This window comes from Syngnathus typhle, linkage group LG4 (assembly GCF_033458585.1).
Source record: "Syngnathus typhle isolate RoL2023-S1 ecotype Sweden linkage group LG4, RoL_Styp_1.0, whole genome shotgun sequence".
Taxonomy (NCBI): domain Eukaryota; kingdom Metazoa; phylum Chordata; class Actinopteri; order Syngnathiformes; family Syngnathidae; genus Syngnathus; species Syngnathus typhle.
In genome coordinates this window covers 13,605,020-13,628,872 of record NC_083741.1, presented here as the reverse complement: position 1 = coordinate 13,628,872, position 23,853 = coordinate 13,605,020, and the positions used below count along the sequence as shown (strand labels likewise).

The window sequence follows — 23,853 nt, the reverse complement described above, 5'->3', positions numbered from 1 at the left end:
TAATACTTTAACTTTAACTTAACTTTAATACACACAAATTGTGCAAATGTGTGCATGCACATGTGTGTCTTTGTACGGGCTGAGTTTGCATGTGGACACTAGGTAACCTCATCTTGCGACCTACAGGCATCGTCGCCATGCAGATGGAGGCTCTGGAAGCAGTTCACAGGGAGAGCAGGAGATTACCGCCCATTCAGAAGGTGTGTGATGCTCTACATGGTGACATGCTTGGAACAGCAGTATTGAAATGTCCATATGAATCACTCTTCCCAAGACTGTCCACAAAAAAGTTCACTGTTATCCATATATGGACATAATTAAGGCAAAACAACCAAAGTGACATTTTATACAGATTTTTTTAAATATTCATGCTCACATTCACATTGTGACATTGGAAGTGATCTAATTTTCTTGGCGAGTGGTTTCAAACTTTTGCCGAATGAGAGAAAGAACAACAAAAGAAAGTCGAAACTTAAATTGATAATATATGGCCTTTTTTATCGACCGCCACAGTTTGTATTCTCTTCCCTGCTTATGTGTAGCAAGTGGAAGATTTCCAATGTTTTCAAGTGCACTTTTAAATATTTTACTTGGTATTTTGAACCCTGCTGTGTTTTTATTGTGTCTGCCAACACTTGGTAATCCTTGTTACACGCACTCATACACACAGACAAACAGCCTCCCAGTACTGCCTTGAGACCAACCTGGAAGTTGTGGTGAGCTGTCTGATGAACTTTGTGGCTCATTCCAAGCTGGATTGCAAGCGGCAAGACGCATGCCAAATACTAAAAAGTGTCTAAACAACAGTGGCACCGGCCTCATGACGAGTCAGATTAGTATTGGTAATAGCACCACTTGTTCCTGGAAGGAATAACGGGAAAACATTAAAGATGCAATCCAATACTTCTTTTAAACTTCTGACCTGGGTCAAATCAGATTATTGAACCAATGTTTATCTCTTCTTTTGCAAGATTTATTAGAGTTATTAGTTAAACCTGGACCATTCTGAAAGGGTCCCCGTTAACTTGCTGAGAGCGATTGAAGTAGGCTTTAATTATGATGGTTAAAATTCCCCCAGAATATTTAGCATAATATCATAATTTTTTTCAGGTAGCAAAAAAAAAAACAGCTGAGGTCAAACGGACAACAGCGTTATGAGACTGGTTCCACGGCTGCTGTGATCCCAGTGCGAGCTGCGTATGTTGTCAATGTGACATGCTTGCATGTAATTCATGACCTACCAAGGACTTCATATGCTTCAGTGTTGGTGATTTTGATTGAGGCCGTACCCTTTTTGATTGCTAAGGTGTTGCTGCCCTATGTGGATTAGCCTCAATTTAACTGGAGTGCAAAATTTGGTAAATATCTGAAGCTGACTTGTTGAAGAAGTCGCTTATTTTGTCGGTTCATAATCAAATTAATCATGGCCCGTCTTAATGAGTGACATTTCTTATTTCATTTCATTGAATCAATTTTCTCATATTGATGAATTCTATCCCAGTGTGGTATTAACCATCAGTGCGAGTTATTGCTTCAAAAAAGATGTATGCGTGCCTGTTTTTGAACGTGGCATGCAGGTGGAGCTTGAATGTCTATCCAAGCGCTGTGATCTGAAAAACGTTTTAATCATCTCATACCGATCGATATGCGTCGAGAATTGGACTCCCAGAATACAAAATGAAAAATGTCACATTATGCGATCTTTCTGGCTTTAATTTTCAACATGTTGTGTCCCGTCAGCCAAAGATTCTACGCCCAGCACTGCTTCCTGGGGAGGAGTTTGTGACTGAGGGGCTGAGGGTGCTTTTGGATCCTGATGGCAGAGAAGAAGCTACTGGGGGGCTGCTGGGAGGCCCACATATCCTACCAGCAGAGGGAGCACTCTTCCTCACCACATACCGCATCATCTTCAAAGGCATTCCACACGACCCCCTGGGTAAGTTCACTCTGCACCAAATGAAGCTTTCAAAGATAACGAAAACAAACGAGAAGAAATACACTGTCATGGCCGTGTGCTATCAACCAATTCAAGTTGATAGGCCATTGGATTGCATCACTGCTGCACTGGCCATACTTCTTCTGCATGTGTCATTGATCGTCCGTGCAGTGGGGGAGCAGGCAGTGATCCGAGCTTTCCCAATGTCAACCTTGACTAAGGAGAAGAAGATCAGCATCCAGAACCAGCTGCAGCAGAACATGCAAGAGGGGCTCCAGCTCCGTTCTGCATCCTTTCAGGTGATTACACAGAAGGTTTCTCCATACAGTGGTGTCTTGAGATACGGGTGACCAGTCTTTTTTGCAAGATATGAGCTGGCATTCAGACAATTTGGGGGGCTTTGATTTGTGAGCACAAACTTGAGACATGAGTGCTCTTTGAGTGAATTTCTATTCTTATAATATTATTTTATGCTTTTGGTTTGTTGTCAGAAGTAGGGGGTTGAATAGATGAATGGCCTTTCCATTCATTTCAATCATGAATTGAGCTGTCTTGAGATACGCACGTCTAAGAATAAATTCAACCTGTATCTGAAGGCACCGCTGTATTTTTACGACAGGTCTAACATCACTGTACATATATCATTTGTATTTGTTTCTGTATTTGTTTATATTAATAATGTTATTATTTTGCAGTTGATAAAGGTGGCTTTCGACGAAGAGGTGAGCTCGGAGATGGTGGAGATGTTCAGGAAGCACATACAGCGGATCCGCTACCCACAATCCATCTTCAGCTCCTTTGCATTTGCTGCAGGGCAAACTCAACTTCAACTTATCCTTCCAAAGCAAAAAGAAAGGAACACTGGCTTTAGGTTGGTGGTTGACCTCCATTAGTTTCAATTATTTTACAAAACTGAATTTCGCTATCTGGAGATAATAAGATCCAACAATTTGTTATCCTTTGAATGCAGCTGGAAGTGGTGGACAATCTTCATGTGGGGGGGAAAAAAACATGCAAGTTGACTTGCGCTCTGCTTTGTTGTCGCTTCAGAACACTATCCAAAACTATTGTCAAGGGAGCCAAAAGAGCCAGTAAGATCACAATGGGCCGTGGTAGCCAGACCACACTGAAGAGGAATGACAGAGGCAGCAGAATGACTTGGCACGAAGATGATGATGTATCAAGTGAGCGGGGGAACAAAACAAAGTCCTTATTTGAGCCCAACTTGTCATCGTAGGCTAAATGTCAAACTTCACCTCTGTATGTGTGCTACAGTATCAGATGATGGGGAACCACCACCTTGCAGCACTTTAAGAGCATCTGAGAAGTCCACCATGGAGCAACTGGTGGAGCAGTCCTGTTTCCGGGACTACCAGCGGATGGGCCTCGGTACTATCACAGCCAGCTCATCTCGCTCCAAGTCGGGCGACCAGTTTAGGATCACGGCTGTGAATAGGCTTTATTCACTTTGCCGCAGGTACGCCACATCTCAGCAAATGACACGTTACACTTGAGGAGTTGACGTGTCGACTTTGCAACCCCTCAGTGATTGTTAGAGCTCAGAGACGACGACAATCAACCCCCATCAATTGCGGATTCTAGATCTGCTGTGCAGTTATTTTGTAGAATTTTTTTTGTCCAGTTATAACTTGAGTTTTAATGTTTCTTTTAAGTGTAATTCCACTTTCAGCCATTAGATGACAGCAGACTTTTGCGTATAAAACTGTAAATTGGAAGATGAAAAGTGAACAGGAAAACATTTTTGCTCAAAAGATGAAGGGTGAATTGATTCAATACAATTCAACCCACAGTGACACCTACACATTGTACGTTTGCCTAAGATATATTTATTTGTCTCAACTTCAGTTATCCGGGTCTACTGGTGGTTCCCCAGGCCATTCAAGACAGCAGTTTACACAAAGTGGCCCGATGTTACCGACACAACCGTCTTCCTGTTGTGTGTTGGAAACATCCTCGCACTAAAGCTGTGCTGCTGCGCTCAGGAGGCTTCCACGGCAAAAGTGTGGTGGGATTGTTTAAGTCACAGAATCCCTCTTCAACAAGTGAGTCTCATTATAAGCATTTACTTTTCCACGACCTGTGTTTATATCGAAGGAATCCGACCGATTTTTTTTTTAGCCATATCTCCCAACCAGTAAATCGGATCCAGAAATAAATTTAACGTGACCATTCTCAAGAAATTTTGGTTTAAGAGAAATGTGTTCTGATCTAGCGCCTGCATCGTCCTCCGAGTCATCCAGTAGCCTTGAACAAGAAAAGTATCTGCAAGCCATCCTTGACTCCATTCCCATTCACTTCAAGATGAACGGCCATAGCACCTTGTCGAACCGCTCCATCGTAGGCCTCTCGCCAGGTATGTGGATGATCACGATTTACAGCCTCCCTCTGGGACCATGTAGAGATGAAAAGCTGTGTTTGTTGTTTCTTAACTTCATCACACTGCAGAGTCCCTTTGACTTGAAGTTAATGACCTGAAAATTAATAATTGTGATTTTGTCAAAATGGTGGTTCAACCTGACCTGAATATGTCATGTGACATCAGCCATGAGGAAAAAAAACAACAGTTGTTCGGAAAAAGAGGCACACTGAATTGTTTTGACACGGAGAAACTGCAAGCTTGCACGTTTTAGTATTATTTTGGTTCATTCCTGGTCTATTCTGCTTCGCCATAAATCTCCCGAGTGTGTTTTCCCGGGTCATTGCTTATTTTATACCTGTTTACTGTGTGTGCGTGTGTTTTGTATGACAATGAAGCACTGTAGCTGATATTTGGTACCATTTGGAAGGAAACTCGTACAATAAAAGGTTATACAAAAAGCACAGGTCACTGCCCGGCCCATCCATCTCCTCAGACTTGTTTGTATCCTCCTCTCAAACTGCTTCTTTTTTTTTTCCCCCCCCTCTCACAAACAAGCAAATGCTGTATTGTTCCTCCATGGAAAGTGTTCTTACTGCTGCAGATATAGAACCAAATTTTCTGAGCTATTTTTGCCTAAACATGTAAGGCTTAATTGTTTTTCACTTGTTGACAAAAAGAGTGCACAGTTGACGTTTTGTCTTGTTCTTCTGCCTCGGGCAAAATAACAATCCTGGCGTGTGTTTGTCTTACCCTTCTTGCATCATGCGTGAATGTTGTCCCCTCAGGGAGCGAAAGGAGAACATCCAGAATGCCAAAGATGGCTCCCGTCCATTTAGACATTCCCTTTTCAAGCAGCTTTACCAGAGGAGGTGAGTGTCATACAATGTTCTAACTTAAAAGGCAAAGATGCCAATTTCCACCGACTTTACGGAATATGACATGTACAGATTGTGAAATGTGCCGAGTTGACTGTCCAATGACTTGTATTAGCACGTTGTTAGATAAATATTTCTGTAAATGTAGTCACGTAAGAATGTAAAGCATTCAGAGTCCATTAGCACTGAACATTTTGTTTTGACCTAGTGGCATTGTGCTTGGCGTCGGTGCATGTCGGAGGAGTTAGTCATTACTTTAGATCAAGGTCAAAGGCAAAAACACGTTCAGGCTTACTCTTCATCTTGGAACAGACTACACAAGTTTGTCTATTCAGACAGTTATAACTCAAATAGATGCTAACAATGTGTTTGTCTGCAAAGGAAGAGGAGTGCCAAGGAAATGTCAAAAACGAATTGGTTCCATTCATCTGGCATTTGCAAACTTATGAAATAGGGGATTACATTGCTTCAGTCTTGCAGCACGTTCTTCTTTGAATCCAAACTGACTGCTCCAAAGGTGGCCGTAACCTTAATCGCCGCAGTGGGTGGCACACGTAATCCACCTCCAATTAATCGCCGCGCTCCCACATTAGTTCCTTGTACATTGCCAGCCTGACCTTTCCAAAAAATGTATCCACATTCCAGAGCATTTTTCATGTGTGGCTTTTTCAAATCTGTCATAGCAATGATGGAATAAATGGAGCAAGGATACATTTTTGTGATTACATTGCAGCTTGTTTGCAAGATTTCCTTAAATGCATAAATACGTTAGTGGAGAGTGAAACATTTCATACATCATCTCATTACCAAACATAACTACAGTATCAATATTGTGCATGCTACCCATATCATTCTTTTTCCAAATGCGAAGGTTCTTAACTGGGTCATGCAGTCTTTTGACCTTTAGCTGACTCTTCATTCTGACCACGCATGCCCGCCCGTACGCGATATGTCAAGCTGCAATGTTTTTATAACATTGACATTATTTTTCATGTTCATCTTGACCTCCTCCCCACAACCACCGTGCAGTGCTTGAGTACAGAGATAAACTATTCACTCACGCAAACCCAAAACCTACCAATAAGGAGAGAATCCACAACCAAGGTAGAGTGCAATTGCACCCCCCCCCCCCCCCCCAGCTCTCTTTCGTTCCTCTTTCAGGGCTGCGTTTCATTCTAACACCTCCTCTTTCCTCCCACAAACTAACCAGACACCAGGCGTATCGCTATTCCCCAAACTCCTTCTGAGCCACTAATGACTAATCATCACTGGAGTGAAATAAGTGCACCTTTGGGAGCCGTGGTTTTTCACAAACCCAAGTGGCCGCTCTGATCTGGCCTATTCCACGGCTAATATGTTGGCTCAGCAAGGCCCACTGTGGTCAGTTGGAAGCCGACTGCTGAGGGAAGGAAGCAGTTTATCCTGGCAGACTGTCATGAATCAAATGAAATGAGGCACCTCTGACCGTGCACGTAGTTCAACAAAGACAGCCCAGATAAAGTGTAAGTGTAATTCAAAAGGAATAAGTCATTCTAGTCCCAGCGAAGCAACAAGACAATAAACACCAATTGGTTGTAGGATTTCTCCATCATTCGTGACTTCAAACTGTCTGGGAGAATGTCTATTTCAGATGAAGATGTTTCATTTAGCTGGAGTCAAAGGTTGGCATTAAAAGTGTTTGTTTGCTTATTTTGGTAGGGTGGATCTTAGTTTATTTGTGTTCCTTCTTAATCACACCCAGACATTTTGGACAATTCCATATTTACAACTTTGGAGAGTTTAGTGTGGGAGAACAGTAGACCCCTGAGCTCAAGCCCACGAAATAACTTTGAACTGAACTAGAACAAAGATTTTGAGTTATGCCCCTTTCATTAAAATGCTCATCTGAAATAACCAGATGCAACCTTCTCTGCTCAGCTTGATGGTTTGCTTTGATGGTTATGGTAGCAAACAGAAACTCAACTTGAAATAGTTAGAAGGGATTACTGTGATGTTTGGATGATCTTGCATGCTAGTTTTTCCCCGAGAAACTGCTTGTCAATTTGTTGACACGCTAGAAAACAATCCATCACCTCCTGCATCTAATATCTCACTGCCTGGTGCTCAAGGTACAAACTGTTTTTCTGGTAGATGTAAAAAATGAAGGTGTTTACCTCATCCCTTGTGCTGCTGTGCATGTAAACTCCATCTGCATGTGTTGTTCATCACTCAGTCTTATTTTGTTTGACAGCATGTGTACATCAGAGGCAATGGAACGGTCCCATGTGTTTGAATGAACCTGTGTGCGTGCGCGTGTGTTGTGATTTATCTGTGTGTTTCTCTGTCTGCAGGCATGTGGGCCAGTCTGCGCTCCAGCAGTAGGCTCAGCCAGCACCCATCCGCAGTGGATGTGGGCGCCAGACTAGCAGGGAAGGATTTGGCGCCCCCTGCAGGGAGTAACAGTCTACAAGCACAGCTACTCAAACAGCAAGCCGCGTTTTATGTGTTCGGTGAAAAGTCACATTTGAGGGTAAGAAACCAGTAGTTTGTTGTGTAACACATAACAAAATATAACATATATATATAATATAACAAAAATATATTTGCTACAAAGATATGATGATGATAATAATAATAATAATAACCCCCCAAAATGCAACCCACATAGTAAATAAATGACATGATAAACCTTTGCTGTGTGTCACAACCTTGTGCAGGGCCTCAGGGTTGACACCTCTCTGAACTGTGAACTGGTGCCGGTGGACTTTGCGGACATGCGGCAAGTGAAAAGCTCCTTTAAGAAGCTGTTGAGGGCGTGCGCTCCCAGTGCCAACTCCTCCGACTCTGAAGACTCTTTCCTCAAAGTCTTGGAGGACTCGGAATGGATCCTGCAGGTGACACACTCTTTTCCAGGATGCTTTTTGTGTGATGTCATGTCGGTCATCGGCCTGGCCCGCTGTAGACTTTGTCCCTTTCCCGGATAAATATTCTTCACGGTCAAAAACGAGACAAGTAACAAAGCAACATTTATGAGGGATTTACTGCTGAGATTAATTGTTCATATGTTCATTTGTCACAGCTTCACAAGATCCTGCAGCTGGCTCTCATTCTAGTGGAGCTTCTGGACAGCGGCTCATCTGTGCTTCTCAGTCTGGAGGACGGCTGGGACATCACCACACAAGTGAGAATTGCACAAGTAGTCCCTTTTTTTTTTTTCCTCTTGAAGAAAAAAGCAGAAAAGAAGCCAAAGATGCATAAGAATTCCAGTGAAAGAAAAGTGAGAGAGTTTCTCTTAAACTTTCCTGAAATTGGAAAGTTGGCACTTTGAGAAACCAAAACACACATTTTGCTTTTTCCAAAAAGCATTAAAGCACCCATACAAATGTAAAAATTATATTCACACCTACGGGAAAATGAGCCCAATTGTATTTTTTTGTATGCAGTAAATCACATGCATGATGAAATCATGCAAAGTTTCCCCGAAAGGGTGGAGAGAGTTGAAACACAGGACCTTTGGCTGTGGCTGTAGACGTGTTAAGCACATGGCCTAGTGTGCTCAAGCCACTGTGCCAAAATGACTTAGCCTTCAACGACGGTTTAGCCTTGATGGAATTCAAGTATGCTTCATTCCTAACCGTCATACGGTAACTCCCATGATGAATGTGTAGATGCAGATTACCGTATTTGCCTGGAAGCGGAGTCTCTTCACATTAAAATTACACACCGAATAAGAATGTACATTACCAAGTCAGCTGTTTTTATTGATGTCACTTGGGCAGAGGCAGACGTGTCCCACTTTCATCAGCACGTAACTGTTCATGTTTTCATTCATTCTGGTTTTGGTTCTTCGAGCATCGCTTTCTCAGCACTGCAAAACGTACCTGCGGAGTTAATCTGACACTTTTCGGAGAGGCCCACCGCTCTGGTTCAAATCTGCATGGTGTAGGTTCTGCGTCAACCAGGTTATGATAGTCTGCAACGTTTCAGTCAATGCAATAGGACTCTTGAATTTGCTTTTCTCACTCTAAATGCAAAAATTACTCGAGCAATTTACGCTGTACAGCTAACGATATAAACGGGTCTAATCCATCATTTCCATTCTAACACGCGCTCTCTGAATTTCAAAGAATCTCTTAAAGCACTCAATGTGACACTTCGTGACCTCTTCGTGCTTTTCATGACGGACGCTCTAATAGATGGGGTAAGCGCAACGTGAAACCTTACGGGCCGTGTCAAAAGCGATAGAGCTCCATGATATTGCTTTTGGTTTTCATGCCATGGTTAGCTTTCTTTTGAGTATCCCATTCCCAAACACGGTACAGAACGAGTCAAAATATTCCAAGTACGGAGGGTTCGACGCCACTCTGGAACCGTGGCTGTATAAATCATAAATGTGTTTTCCTTGCTCATCTTTCCAGTTGATTGTGTCACCGTTGAACTGATCGTGCAAAGATGAATTATGCGAAGGCTTGAGGTTCTTAAAGCCTGATGTCACCGATTTGTGCTGAATTCAATCCGAAGGCTTTTTGATTGCGGTTCCAGGCATGTAAACACTTGTCAGGGTCCTTTGGGGGTCCATGTTTCATCATGCTTATTGCTCATGTTTTCCGTGTTTGTACTGCAAGCGCGTGGCCATCAAAGTGTTTATGGGGTGTCTAAGCCCGCAGGCTGCTTTTTAAAGCAAACTTTAAGGGCCCTCTATGCCAGGTTGGTGTTGGTCCTGAGGCATTTTCGATTTACGGGCCACCGGCTTCATCTCGCAAAGGTTCCGGTCAGGCCGGCGCAGCCAAATGGCATCCATATGCTCTGGCTGCTCTCGGCGGGCCAGCGACACCCAGCAGACACGGAGCGCAACTTTCTTCTCTGCCGTTCGACCTCATTTTTGTCTCTGTGGTCTGCCTGTAATTTAAGTGTCTCGTATCTGTGCCAGGGCGCCAGCGGCTTTCTCCGTCGCTCAGGGTTGGATGTTACAGTGCAGCCCGCAGGCAAGCCATGAACCCCAATCACCCCTCTCATTCCATCTATGTCAGGGCCCATTAGAAGCGTTGGAGGTGACACGGGCAGGAAGGCCAGCCAAACATATTGTATGCGTGGGCAAGTGGAAGGAGCCTGAATTTAACTAGCCTGTTATATAAGTGTTATTGATAACAGATGATCAGATGGTTTGACATCAGGATCAGCTTCAAAGGCCAGGGGGTGCACGTGTGCCATGACAAATATGCCGAGCGCTGCTATGTGGCTGCTCTTTGAGCAGGCCGCCTCTTCCCTTCAGTGGCAAAATGCTTCAACGGCATATTTGCAAGGATAGATGGAGCTGTTTCTACTTCCATTGCAAACCAGGGACAAGCATTTTTAAGGGGTCTTAAAGACAATAAAATGGTCTTATCGAAATAGAAGAACCTGATCAAAACGATTGTATGAAATATCTTGTGAGCATTAAACCGTGTATCATTTCAACATTTATTACATATGTGGGACAGACCAAAATCATGTACATGTCTATCCAATGAAACAAAGGTTTAAAATGACGGAAACATTTTTATCCACGAGCGCAAACTTTGATTATCCTGCCACATTTTAATGATATAAAGTCACAGTGCAATGTTCAGGCAAATCCACCTTTTAATTGGCCTTCAACGTTTTTTGTGTCACATGTGCAGGTGGTGTCTTTAGTGCAGCTACTGAGCGACCCTTTCTACCGCACTCTGGAGGGCTTCCAGGTGCTGCTGGATAAAGAGTGGCTCTCCTTTGGCCACAAGTTTAGCCAACGAAGCAATCTGAGTCCCAGCAGTCAGGGCAGCGGCGTCACCCCCATCTTTCTGCAGTTCCTGGACTGTGTGAACCAGGTGAGCTCTTTATACCAACAGAGGTATCTTCTTGATGAACTCATTGCATTCCCCAGGTGAAGAAGGCCACTAGCTAGCGCAAAACCATCCATTTGCTTTAGTTTTGCATTCTCAATGGCCAAGAATGAATGTGTGATGTCAGCTGTGCGAGGATGTGGCCCAGATGCTGCCGCGCCGTGAACCCACTCATCGTCAGTGCTCGCGTGTTGCGGCATCTCTTTGCATTTGCAGCTACACGTGAAAGAGAACCGTTGGGGGGGATCGAGAGGAAGGCTCGTATGTGTGTGGGGGGGTTTTGGAAGCGACTTTAAGAATCAAGTGCAAACACATGAGGATCACACTCAAATGCTTCCTTTAGACAATATGAATGTGCACCCCCACTTACATCAACACATACTTTCTGCATTTGTCTTCTGAAAGTGTAGTTTTGATTGCAGGCGGGCGGGGGAGGCAGGGGAGGGGGCCCGCGGGGGGTCTCTGGAGCATTCTAAACAACGCGATTTCAGATAAGAGCTGAAAATAGAAGTGCCTCATGACCAAAACAGCTGTTGTTTTCGCCAGTAGACCCAGGTGGCCTCAAACGTTCAATGGCCACTTCACACTACTGGGTGGGAAGAATGGCGCCGGACGTGCAGTCATGACATAGTTTGCCCTCAAAAGACCATCAGCAGTTCGTTCCAGTTCAAAATTGGTCATTCAGGCTCTGCAGTGGCACCAAGCCACTATGACATGATCCAGCTGTCCTACTAGCTTCCTTCATCCGGTCAAGCCAGTACTCTGCAAATAACTTTATAATAGAAATGCATTACGTGTAACTAGCCCGTGCCCTCTTTCGGATCTCACTGGTGATCTGCAAGTTGGTTAACGTCCTGCTTCAGTCACAACCGTAAGAAAAGATGAGAGATGTTGGTTTTGTAACGTTATTCCCAACGCCGTATGAACTGCTTGTGTCTATTTGTGTGTATCAGATTTTAATGCAGCATCCTGCGGAGTTTGAGTTTAATCAGTACTATCTCAAGTTCCTGGCCTATCACCACATCTCCAACCGCTTCAAGAACTTCCTGTTGGACTCTGACTACGAGCGCTTGGAACATGGTTGGTGTTCTTTTGCTGTATTTTGATTAATATGTATGTTAAATAGACACATTGTTATTGGCTTTATCATCCCGCCCGTTTCTCATTAGCACTCCCCAGCCAGATAAAAGAATTCCTTTTGTTTCAACGCAAAGAAAGCAATCTGTGGTATCAGTCATTCTTATTTCTCCAAAATGTCTGGCCTGACAGGGTTGTTATTTGACGATAAGGGTGACAAGCAGGCGAGGAAAGGCATCTGCATCTGGGAGTGCATCAACAGGATGCATCGGCGGAGTCCAATCTTCTTCAACTATCTCTACAATGCATCAGAGAGCGAAGTGAGTTTCTCTCTCTAGGGCTGCAATTTGTCACGGTGCTTTTTCATTCCCGCTCGAGATGATCACTTTGGATGCTTTGGGTCTGTGTTCTCTGCCTTTGTACCATAACATTAACACTTGATGGTTCCCAAGTGTCCATTTCTAACCGCTTATTCAATTGGGGAGAAAAACCAGATGTTCTTACTTTCATGCTTCTCTTCAAGAAAATAAGAAAATGTACGTATATATGTAATGCCTTTTTGATCTCGTAGAGCATCCTCAAACCTTCGGTGGCCATCCCCACCCTAACTAAATGGGACTTCTTCACTGACGAGACGCTTTCGACGGGGCCGTGTTACGACTGGAGACTGATGGCGACGAGGTCCGACAGCTCTGAGGAGCCCCACACCATCTCCAGCAGCAAGAGGAGAATCGTGTGGCCTTGCTACAGTAGCGTGAGCCGTGCTCAGCCCGACGCCATCACCAAGCTGCTCGCTGTAAGATTGGCAAAGCTCGCACTGGTTTCTCGTCGGACACTTTTTATTAACCCGTCGTTTTCATACACTGCAGGACATTGAGAAGCTGGAGGGAGAGCTTAACCAGACCCCCGAGAGATGGCAAACCACTCTGGACCGAGTCCTCATTAGTATCCAGGAAGACCTTAAACAAGAAGCAAGTGTAAGGCAGACTGTCTATGCATCCAGATTTTATGGCACATCCTGATTTGAGTTAGAAGTAAAAAAAACGATCCCACCAATCTCTGATTCCATTCCCCTCAAAGGCCTAAAAATATGGTACATCCAGGTCACATGTTGCCGTCTTTGTCCCATTTTGTAGCTCTGCAAGCAGTCGCTGTCCATTTCTGGCCTCATTCCCACATCCAGCCTGCAGGCTCTCCAGCGCCGATCCATGCTGCACCTGCCTGACAGCAGCCTTGCGGAGGACCACGGCACGGCCACGTCCAACGGGATCAACCGCCGCGCTGCCACGCTTTACAACCAGTTCACCCCCAAGAGTGAGGAGAACAGGTGAGTCGTTTCACAGATGACTTACAACAAAGTACAGTAGTGTCTGTATTCCAGTGTGTCCGCATGATGCATTGACCTTAAATTGTAGAAATCGTACATGAGAACTTCACACCCTCAGTGTTGATACCTGATCATTCTAATTGATTTACTTTCATGTGCACAACATAAAGTTAAAGTTAAAGTCCCAATGATCATCACACACACATCTGGGTGTGGTGAAATTTGTCCTCTGCATTTAACCCATCCCCGTGTGATCTGGGTCCATCCCCTGGGGGAGAGGGGAGCAGTGAGCAGCAGCGGTGCCGCGCTCGGGAATCATTTGGTGATCTAACCCCCCAATTCCAACCCTTAATGCTGAGTGCCAAGCAGGGAGGCAATGGGTCCCATTTTTATAGTCTTTGGTATGACTCGGCCGGGGTTTGGACCCACAACCTTCCAGTCTTAGGGCGAGCACTCTACCACGAGGCCACTGAGCTGGCACACGTGTGACTGTTTGAATAGCTTTGTTAGAACGTTCAAACCCGGATGTAAATCTCCAAAGAACATGTGTGAAACTCTTCAAGGAACTCGCAGCTGGCCCCCTCCCATCACGCAATGTACGGAGTGCTGTGTGGGGGTCACACTATGTTTGTGTGCGCTACATCATGCTAATAGCATCCACCACATATGGAAAGCTGTCTGTGAGGACAAAGATCATACTAGTACATGAAGCTTTAGCTGCATATCAAGGCTATCGGTTACCAGTAAATGCTCCAACAGCTTTCCATACGCGCAGGTCGTACGAGGGTGTCCTGTACAAACGTGGAGCCCTGCTGAAAGGTTGGAAGCCTCGCTGGTTCGTGCTGGACATCACCAAGCACCAGGTGAAGAAACCCTCCCCTCGGGGGTGCCGGAGAGGCCGACGTTTGTGACGCAGTTATTTTGTCTTGGCAGATGAGGTACTACGACACTGGCGAGGACAACAACTGTCGAGGTCACATCGAGCTGGCGGAGGTGGAGTCGGTGCTTTTCGCTACCCCGACCACAGGCGCTCCCAAACACATCAGTGAAAAGGCTTTCTTTGACGTGAGTCATGCCGGTGCTTTGCTTGTTTCACATATATATTTACATATAATACATCAATACTTTTTTTCAATTATGCTGTCTGTGTGTGTGTGTTTTTTTCCTTAGTTGAAGACCAGCAAGAGAGTGTACAATTTCTGTGCACCAGACGCAGCCAGCGCTCAGCTGTGGATGGACAAGATCCAGAACTGCATCTCTGACGCATGAGCCGCACCGCCAAGAGGTCAAGCGAGGTTATCCGTGCCACGCCGTGCCGGGTGGGCCAGCGGGCAACATCAGAGACGGCTCATCATCCACTCTTTCAGACATATTTCTCTTTAGGGACCACAGCCGCCAGCACAACTCTCCCCTGTACCACCTCCAAGCAATATGATTCGCTGGCCAACAAAATTGTGGGCGCCTTTTTGTAAGAGAAGAAGTTCTATTTCCCTACCAGGAGAAGTTACTGCTGCTTCGTGTTTAATGCACAACATGCAAGGCAATTAGTTGCACTTAGGAACCATATGCACTCCCGAAGTGAGGCGAAGCCATTTTGTTAGCTTTTCCATTCACACTACATGTAAGCTGACCTGCAGCCAGGTTACATGTTCAATTAAAGATGAAAGACATACAACAATTTGCACAGCCAGTTCAAAAGTTACCTGATGTTCTTGTTGTATTTAAATGTTTTTGTTAAGTGTCCATCAGGCCGACTGACGTCGTTTGCGTTGCTTGTAAATTATTTTTTTAGGAACCAATTCTATGTAGTTATTTGTGTAAATATTTGTGAAGCCTTTCTCTCTTGTAAAGGAAACACTTTCTAACTTTCCTGATGTGACTAATAATGTTTTTGTTTTTTAAAAGTTACTGGTGCAAATACCGATGTGGCCTGTTCCTCTTTGTCAAAGATGAGTTTTTGTCTTTTTGAGGCTTTTAATGAAACAAATATGTCTTTTACTATTGCATCAAAAGAAAATGAAGCTATTCAAAGATATCAGAAGCGTCGTTACTGTATCTTTTTACCGTGTACTTGTGCAGACACTAATTGTTTTTTTCTTTGGGAAATAAATCAACTATACTTGAAATGCACATTGTGTTCTTACTGGCGCTTTCACAATAGAAGAACCTGAGCATCTTAGTTTGCATCAGCGCTTATCAGGAACAGTTGTGACATGCAGTTAGCCAGCTAGCTAGCCGAACTGCACCGCGCTGGTCGCATCACTGGACCTCAGTGCGCAGGGAGCTTAATTTAGTCCTGATATGGGAGGAAGCCATCTCACCATATTTAATTGAAGGCCTTCCAACATGCCATGGCCACAGACCTTTTCCTCACTGTTGCATTCCTGCAATGTGAGCCCATGAGGAGGATGCAAATATTTGCTGTAATCCACTTGGACAAGCACGCATCAATGATGTTATGTAAGTACAACGTGGCCAAGAACACTTCTCGTACGGCAAACACAGCCCCCCATGTGGCTTGTAAATTGGGCAAAGGAACCTATCCAGTATTCTGGGATGATCTCAGCTATCATTATGCCTCACTCACATGCACGCACGCACACATTTGTTTAACTCCTTGCATTGTGCAATGGAATTTAAAGGTTTGGAAAATAAAAAATGGGTGGATATTGACAAAACCTGAGTTAAAAACTGCTTTGTATTTGTTTATGTGGTATATCTTCTTCTCTTCAGGGTGGCACAGTGAACACTGTTTAGCAAGGCTGCCTCACAGTACAGAGCGTGCGGGTTCGATTCCAGCGTTGGCCTTTTTGTGTGGAGTTTGCATGTCTTCATGTTCCTGTGTGGGTTTCCTCCCACATCCCAAAAATGCATGCATGGTAGGCCGATGGAGCACTCCAAACTGCCCGTAAGTGTGATTGTGAGAGCAAATGGTTGTTTGTTTATGGCTAGCAACCAGTTCAAGGTGTACCCCAAGTCAGTTGGGGTAGGCCACGCTCCTCGTGAGGATCATAAGCGATTCAGAAAATGGTTGGAGCTTCTTTTCTTCAATATGACTGACTTATTTGTAACTTACTTGGCCTACTTCATTCACAACTTTTGATAATATCGTATGCACCTGCATAAAACAAAGTTTTTTTCACAAAAGCAGCAAATATCATAAAATACATTTCTGGCGTCTGTACATTCCCGCGAATGGGTCGTAAACTAGAACAAGGCCTGAGAGGGTTCATGCTCGTGTGTCTTGTTGATGCGTTGCTGTGGACTCTGTGGGTGAAACTTTTGGCCGTGAGGTCACCCGGCAAAGATGCATCTGTCAAATTTTTTTTTTTTTGCAGAAGAATGTTCCCAATCAAATTGGATGAGATGTTGAAGATGAATCCAAAATGAATTCGTTGCGGGTGATTTGGGGGGGGGGGGGGTACATGAGGCGAGACAACTGGAGATGTTCTCCGCGCTGGAATGCTTGTGTGATTGTGAAAGTTGGACATGCAGGGGAGAGGAAAAAGCCCCCACTTTTTTTCTTTTTTTTTTGCTGAGGTATAAAATACTTTGCATTGAAGAACTAATGCATCCTTAACCCTTCATGAGTTGCCACCTCTGTATCGCCTAAACACACGCCCAATTTGTCACAGCAGCTGTCCCTTCAAATTCAATTGACATTGGGCTGTTCTGATTTCGTGCATCAAATAAATTCTCAGTATGTGCTCGAGTACGAGTCATTGCTGTTTGGTGCGTTAAATGAGCTTGTGAAATGTCCTATTTTGTGTGTGGTCTTTAACGCACCTCGAGTCTACCGATGAACGCGTGTGAGAGAAGGCGTGGTTCTAGTGAACAAGGTGTCTTCCATCCATAAAAAAAAAAAGCCACCGCAATTACTCATATTTCATAAAGAATTAGATCACCATTGTGTCAGTGGTGATATGCAATCACGTAGATGCCTATAAATAGCCATATAAAGCGTAAAACAGTACAGGTACAGCTCTTTTAACCTGTTGCATGATTTATCATTACAAAATATAAATAAAACAAATTGACACCTGGTAATAATCAAGTACATTGTGTTTCATTAAATATTACTAATATCTGACTTACATTTTGTGTAAATGTAAAAACACAATCATGTACAATAAAAATACTGCGTCAAAATGTTTCGACGTGCTTAACCTTTGACACGGTTCATGACAGATTGAGTAAGAGGTCTTGTGCTGCTACCTGGTGGACAAAGCTACGTTCAGGAGATCCGTGGAAATAGAAACGTGCAGAAGGTTTTTTTCGCTCTCCTTTTATTATTTCTTCAACAGACTATCGCAGGTTGGGACGTGACAAGTGAGTAGAATTAGTCTGGTTTAGTAGTACTAGACGGTGGAGCACTCTTGCGGTTGACAGAGTTAAGGTACCACTGTCTTTAATCAACAAATGGAATGTGTGTTGAAAACAAAAACAACCACGCGATTAAGGATGTTTTCATTGTTCCTTCATGGACTTGAGCCTTTTTGGTTTTTGCTCTCCTGCCAGAACTTCTTCTTCAGCTCAAGCTCCACGTCGGTCACCGAAGCAGGCCCCCAGTTGGTCACCCTCTGGGGACCCTTGTGGCCTACAAACCACACAGTGAAGTATTTCCAAAGACAGTGAGAAAGTGTTCATCACTTACCTTAATGCAACAAATTCTCTTTCACTGTAAATATTTGATAGGTCGGATCAAACTACAAAGAGGGTTGTACTTTTCTCACGTCTCTATTGCTTTGTGCAAGTGTAATGGGTCTGGTGGCAATAAAAGACCGTTTGTACCTGGCTGGATGAGACGCACAAGACCTTCATGTTTGGCCACTTGATCTTTCCACTTCTTGGTCTTGTTAGTGGCTCGCTGCACATTTCTCGACACCTCCTGTGTGGTGAGAAGACAGGTGTACAGTTTGATTTCACAATGCTCGGCGTATGATCGGCGAAATGATCGATGCATGTCATATATAAAAAAAATATGGTGCTTTTGTTCAGCTCAAGTACTAATGCCACTCATGTCCGCACGTGTGCTGACCTCATACTTCTCCAGCACGCCTTGTCGCTCCGTCTCCACTCGCTCGAGCTGCAGCATGGCGGCCTGCAGCTCCCGCTCCTTGGCTAGCCGCTCGGCCTCCAGCTCCTGCTTCTCGGCCTGCGTTTGGTACAGCGCTTGCTTCTGCTGCAGGTGGAGGCGCTCCAGCTCCGCCCTTCTGGCAGCCTCCTCCTCCAGCAGCCTGTCACAGCAATGCACTTGGTTCTCTTTAGTATGACAGGTGTGCGTGCGTGCGTGTGTGTGAGAGAGAGAGAGAGAGAGAGAGAGAGAGAGAGCGAGAGAGAGAGAGAGAGAGAGAGAGAGAGAGAGACCTGGCCTGAAGTTTGCGCATGGACTCTTCATCTTGCTTGGCCTGCCTCTCGTCCTCCAAGGCTTCCTCCAGTTGACGGTACATGTCCTCCATCACGCGGACACGCTGCAGGTACTGCTCCAGTTCACTGGACTTTTGGGCCACCTGCTCCTCCATCTGCTGACGCACCTACACACACACACATACACACGCACACACACACACACACGATACAACTAATTCTGTATTGTTCCCGTTATGCATTTAGGGGTTTTTCATTTGGCTCCAAAAAGCATTTTAAGCGCAGTTGTGCAAGACTTTGTCATTTCTACCAACGTAGTACATACAAATGACCACAAGGAAACAGTATTTCTCTGCAAACACAACATTCCCTTCTATACTTTGCGGCTGCCAAGTTGTATTTAATTGTATTACCCGTCTCTTTAAACTTGTGTAATGGTTATGATGTTACTGAAACGATTAATGACGGTCAAGGTTTAATGATATCAAACGGCGCCAGGAAGTAATTCATTGACCTTGCATTATTTCCTATGAAAAAAAATGTAATCATATGGAATGGAGGCACAATAATTAATTAACAACAAATCAACTGTCAAATAATTAATTGACTTTAATTTGTCAGGGACTCCAAAACAGAAAGAGGATCCCTTTAAATGTTTGTGTGTAGTCTGTGATATTCGAGAGCTCATGGATGTGACACACACACGCAGATGAGTCAACATCATCTTTACGCTTGTCCTTCCTGGAAGAATAGAGCCACACGTCAGAAATAAACCGGGTCTGTTTGTTCACCATTTTCTCTCTTTCCAGGTCCAGTCTGAAGTGATCCTGCAGATCCAACTGAGTCTTCTTCCTCCTCTCTTCTTCTGTTGCTGCTTCAGCTGTGACCGCCTCCATTTTCTAGTCAGCAGAGTTGCAATAGGTCAAATGGTGGCACATGTTGAGTGGGTGCTTTGTGGGGAATGGCACGTAATAAAAACACACACCACATTGATGAGTAAATTAGATATTGACGTATTTGAACAAAGTGTGAAGTGATGCGTGACCGATAAACTCCAAGATGCAGGTGGCTGTGGTACAAGATGCTATTTGCATTTGAGGTTTCACTTCCCTCTTTAGCATGTGTGTGCTAAGTTGACCGTGTAGCAGACTTAACGGACAAGAAATTTGATCTCATTTCCGTTTGGTTGACTGCACTGATGACTTGATTGACTATTAAAAGAAATATGCATCGCGTTTTCAGTGCAGCACTGCCATCACACTTGTGAGTGACATTCACGCTCCAGTTAGGAATGGAATTTGTTACAAACTTCTACTTGTTTGTCAGTGTGTCATCAAAGCAGCACCTTCCTCATAGCGTCCAGCTGCATCTGGTTGCTGTCATTGGCCACCTGGAGCTGCCTCATTCTCTCGGAAAGCTCGTCCTCCTTCTCCTGCTGCCTCTGCCGGAGCTGGCGGCGTCTCAGCCTGGCCTCGCGATGAGGCGACGGCAGCCCCAACCTCAGCAGCTGGATGCAGTTTTGAATGGCTGCCAGGTGACAAAGGAAGACTGAGGTAGAGTCAAAAATGCAGAGAAAGAGCAGCGTGGAGTGAACATCTAGTACCTTGAATCCATTCCAGCTTCTTCTTTTTATCGGAAGCGCTGATCTCAAAGCTTTTATTGGGGCACTTGATGATGAACAGACACTTCTTTGTTTCTTTGTCTGGGAGAGACTTTGGAGGAGAATGATATTTCTATTATCTAGAGCAGTGCAGAATAATCGACACATTTATCTGACAAAAACATTTTGTCCAATTTCAATCAAAAACATCATGCTCACCACAGATGCTGAGAAAAGACTACTAGGAATAAATGATCATAGTTTCAAGGAATGTTTGTATTTAGGTGGTCAGTGCTTCTTCTTCCACTGCACAATATAAAACGTACGATGCGCTAAATGATTTACCTCCACACAACAGTTTTGGTCCAGAGTGATGTGACCTTTCATATCAGTAAGATCCTCACAAACGTAGTACGACATTGAGGTGGGTCGCAGCACAAACCAGCGCTCTGTCCAGTTCTTCCTCTTATGGCCTTTTTTCATCATGTAGCCCTTTAAAGACATAGGCAGTGTTATTCAGAATTAAACTAGATTAAAATGTCATGATTCACTTTCATTTTTATTATTATTATTATCCATCTTCTATGTTATGTTCTTCTTATTGAATTTGTTATTTATATTGCATTAGTTTCCGTGTGAAACATGAGAAACATGAGAAAAAGGGAGAAGGAGGGGCAGAAAATAAACAATTTCCTATGATGAGTAAATACGAGGAACATATTCTGCCTCAGTCGAGTTCAGTCAAATTTAAGTTAAAAATGCATTTGTTCCACTTTAAGTGCTGTTTCTTTTTAAATATTGAGGTCCAATGTTTATTTCACTTCTACGTTCAATACACTACAATTCAATGTCATTATTTGATTACAGATTTTTAATTTTTCGACAGTAAAGCACAATTTTAACGGTAGAACTGCTAAATGTCGCAATGGATTTTTAGGAATAAAACATCTTCATTTTTTATTAATATTTTGACCTTCTGATTTGCATATTTTCATGTTGGTCATACATGTGAACGTATTTGTACAAGTGGCAATTGGTTTTAATAAACTTGAGAACCACTGCATCAGATAGAAGATATGATTCTCTGCACTGACAGGTCATCATGAACCACCCGGTACTGACCTGCTTCAGCACGTCCAGTATGAGCTCCTGAAAGACCTCATTGATGCCCATAGAGAGACTTTGTTGGTCCACGCCTTTGCTGAAGGCACCTGTTCCCACCAGTTGGATCATCTCCCAAACAGTCAGGGAGCCTCTCCTGCTCAGCTGGAGCTCGGAATCCCAAAGATTGCCCTCGGTCCACCCGCTCGCCACGGCCTCAATCAGCTTTTTCAGAAAGTATTCCAACTAAACACACACAAACAACTCTCAGAGCTAAAATACTAATACAATAAGACAAAGGAAACAAGTAGAAGCAAGAACTTCTCACCTCCTCAGTCACAATGACAAGCGGGTACTTGTCTTCAGACAGGAAGTTGAAAATGCACCAGATTTTAAAAGCATCGTAGTTTGAGATGAGTAGATTATTGGTGCTGATGTTTTTCTTGTGACACAGTGTCCAGCACATCTTGTTGAACTCCAGCACATCGAAATCCTCTTGGACCTGCACTTGAAAAAGCAGCATTCAACTACTAACACTCGGCGTGACATTCAACAAATAAACATATATTAATAATACAGTACCAATCAAAATTGAGCATTTGTATCTCTGTAAAGACAGCTACAACTCTTGCAAAGCTTATGCAAGTGTACCTAATGACGTGTCCAGTGTTTGTTTGTGCAACTAGCCAAAGTAGTTAGAGACCTCATTTGAATTCAAGTCAGAACCCAGCGGAGAGAAGCAAGTAAACAACTTCCAAGTAGAAACCGAGAAACTACAATATATTTCACCTAAAAAAAAAAAAAAAAGTGTGAATAAGAAATCTGTAGAGGGCCAAACTTCCAGCTATAACTTACTGACTTGCTTGCTCTTTTTTATCAGAATTAAAGAGGAGACTAACAAACCAGTATTAGAAGCACCTCCTACAAATCTAGCGTAAATAAATAAATAAATAAATAAATAAATAAATAAATTCTTCCCTGAAGCTGACAGTACATTTCAGTAAGTTCATGTTAAGATGTATTAAAAAAAAAAAAAGTGTTACTTGTTAAGATAGTGAATTTAGTCAGAACTGTCCCCCCACCTTGTCAAGAATGAACCTATTGAGGTAGGGCATATAGCCCTGGTTGGAAAGAGGGCCTTTATCATCATCTTTAAAATGCTCCTCAAGTGTCAAGGGGTCATGGGGGATCTTCATGACAGTGCACAGGCTATGAGACAGCACCTAAACAAGCACAGATAACATATTCATCCTGAATGTGAACACAAAAGTGCCCAAACTACAAATGTGTGAGTTTATGCAAATGCAAAAAGGGAGGACTTTGACAAGCATGACTGACCAAACAAGAACTCCATTCTCAGAAAGAAACGTTGATACCGAGGGATCAACAAACAGTTGCTATATAAAGTAGGATAATGGTGCAGCTTAGCATTTGCAGTCATAGTTGACAGTTGGTGGCATGTTGAACATCAGTAAATATTTCTCAGGAAATCCTACAATGATTATTTGAAGATACGAACTATCCTCGTCCAATGTCTACAATGATTTGGAATATAATATATGTTTTAACTTTCTTCTTGGCAAAAAAATAAATAAATTTTTACATCACGAAAAAAATACATTTGAACAAGGGTGTGTCAACTTTTTATATCTACTGCATTGTATATATATCCGGGTTTTGACGTTTTAATAAGCCTTGATCAATACATTATTAACATGTTCCACAAATTAAAGCCAACTCAAGCAATGGGACTCACCTTTAACTGCGACTTGGACACTTTGCCACGTTGGTCCACGTCCAAGGCTGTGAAAGCGTGCCATATGGTCTTCAACAAGTCTTCGCGAAGCCACATTTCTACTCTCTTAATTATTTGTTGGAGTGTCTGTTAGAGCCTCTTGGATGTTTATGCATGTGCGAGTCCACTTGTGTTGAAGTTTTCCTGTCGCTCCTCCTGTCCAATAAAGTCTGGTGATGGCGCCATCTTGTGGTACGTTTGATGCAATTGTTTTTTTTATTTTGCAGTCAACTCACATATTGACAAAGTAGTTTGCCATAACATCTTTTCTCAACGCAACTGATTTACACAAGTGCGTCCTTTTGTAATTAATGCTATTTGAAATGCCCTTGAAGCATAAAATCTTTCAATTCTGAGTGACTTTGTAGTTCAATTCAGAAAATGACATGAAATGGCTAAAAAAATTAAATCCACTTAACAGGAAAATACTTTTGATGAAGTCAATTGCTACTTGATTCCTACATGAAAAGTGGCTACTTTTATTATTTTTGGCTTAGGTCTGCAAAGCTTTAAAGAAAACAAAATGCTAATTGATGTAGCTTTTAGTTAATGTAA

General features: G+C 43.4%; 2 protein-coding genes across 6 annotated transcripts in view; one reads left to right on the top strand and one right to left on the bottom strand.

The window, feature by feature from the left end:
• Window positions 1–15,561, top strand: part of sbf2 (SET binding factor 2) — a 58,245-nt gene extending 42,684 nt beyond the window's left edge. For 2 of the 4 annotated variants that reach the window (XM_061276346.1, XM_061276345.1), the window contains 22 exons: window positions 127–200; window positions 1,741–1,936; window positions 2,108–2,235; window positions 2,632–2,807; window positions 2,987–3,120; window positions 3,212–3,413; window positions 3,803–3,999; window positions 4,170–4,310; window positions 5,102–5,185; window positions 6,221–6,295; window positions 7,522–7,700; window positions 7,888–8,064; window positions 8,250–8,351; window positions 10,831–11,016; window positions 11,985–12,111; window positions 12,301–12,428; window positions 12,680–12,904; window positions 12,978–13,085; window positions 13,245–13,435; window positions 14,211–14,298; window positions 14,369–14,500; window positions 14,606–15,561. In XM_061276346.1, the coding sequence (XP_061132330.1) occupies window positions 127–200; window positions 1,741–1,936; window positions 2,108–2,235; window positions 2,632–2,807; window positions 2,987–3,120; window positions 3,212–3,413; window positions 3,803–3,999; window positions 4,170–4,310; window positions 5,102–5,185; window positions 6,221–6,295; window positions 7,522–7,700; window positions 7,888–8,064; window positions 8,250–8,351; window positions 10,831–11,016; window positions 11,985–12,111; window positions 12,301–12,428; window positions 12,680–12,904; window positions 12,978–13,085; window positions 13,245–13,435; window positions 14,211–14,298; window positions 14,369–14,500; window positions 14,606–14,704 (3,149 nt within the window). In that variant the 3' untranslated portion in view covers window positions 14,705–15,561. The remainder of the gene's footprint in view (window positions 1–126; window positions 201–1,740; window positions 1,937–2,107; window positions 2,236–2,631; window positions 2,808–2,986; window positions 3,121–3,211; window positions 3,414–3,802; window positions 4,000–4,169; window positions 4,311–5,101; window positions 5,186–6,220; window positions 6,296–7,521; window positions 7,701–7,887; window positions 8,065–8,249; window positions 8,352–10,830; window positions 11,017–11,984; window positions 12,112–12,300; window positions 12,429–12,679; window positions 12,905–12,977; window positions 13,086–13,244; window positions 13,436–14,210; window positions 14,299–14,368; window positions 14,501–14,605) is intronic. The other 2 variants (XM_061276348.1, XM_061276347.1) reach the window with 1 other exon arrangement.
• Window positions 15,562–17,699: 2,138 nt separating this feature from the next.
• On the bottom strand, window positions 17,700–23,426 carry LOC133152953 (switch-associated protein 70-like). 2 transcript variants are annotated; one of them, XM_061276947.1, is made up of 12 exons: window positions 23,260–23,423; window positions 22,586–22,726; window positions 21,832–22,005; window positions 21,525–21,749; window positions 20,748–20,894; window positions 20,406–20,514; window positions 20,148–20,329; window positions 19,594–19,701; window positions 18,803–18,969; window positions 18,474–18,672; window positions 18,227–18,323; window positions 17,700–18,032 (listed from the first exon to the last, which is right to left on the bottom strand). In XM_061276947.1, the coding sequence occupies exons 1-12, from the start codon at window positions 23,353–23,355 to the stop codon at window positions 17,914–17,916; spliced, it is 1,764 nt and encodes a 587-aa protein (XP_061132931.1). In that variant the 5' UTR covers window positions 23,356–23,423; the 3' UTR covers window positions 17,700–17,913. The 2 variants fall into 2 exon arrangements, with proteins under 2 accessions (XP_061132931.1, XP_061132932.1); XM_061276948.1 differs by lacking the exon at window positions 22,586–22,726 and having other exon boundaries at window positions 23,260–23,426.
• Window positions 23,427–23,853: the final 427 nt, after the last annotated feature.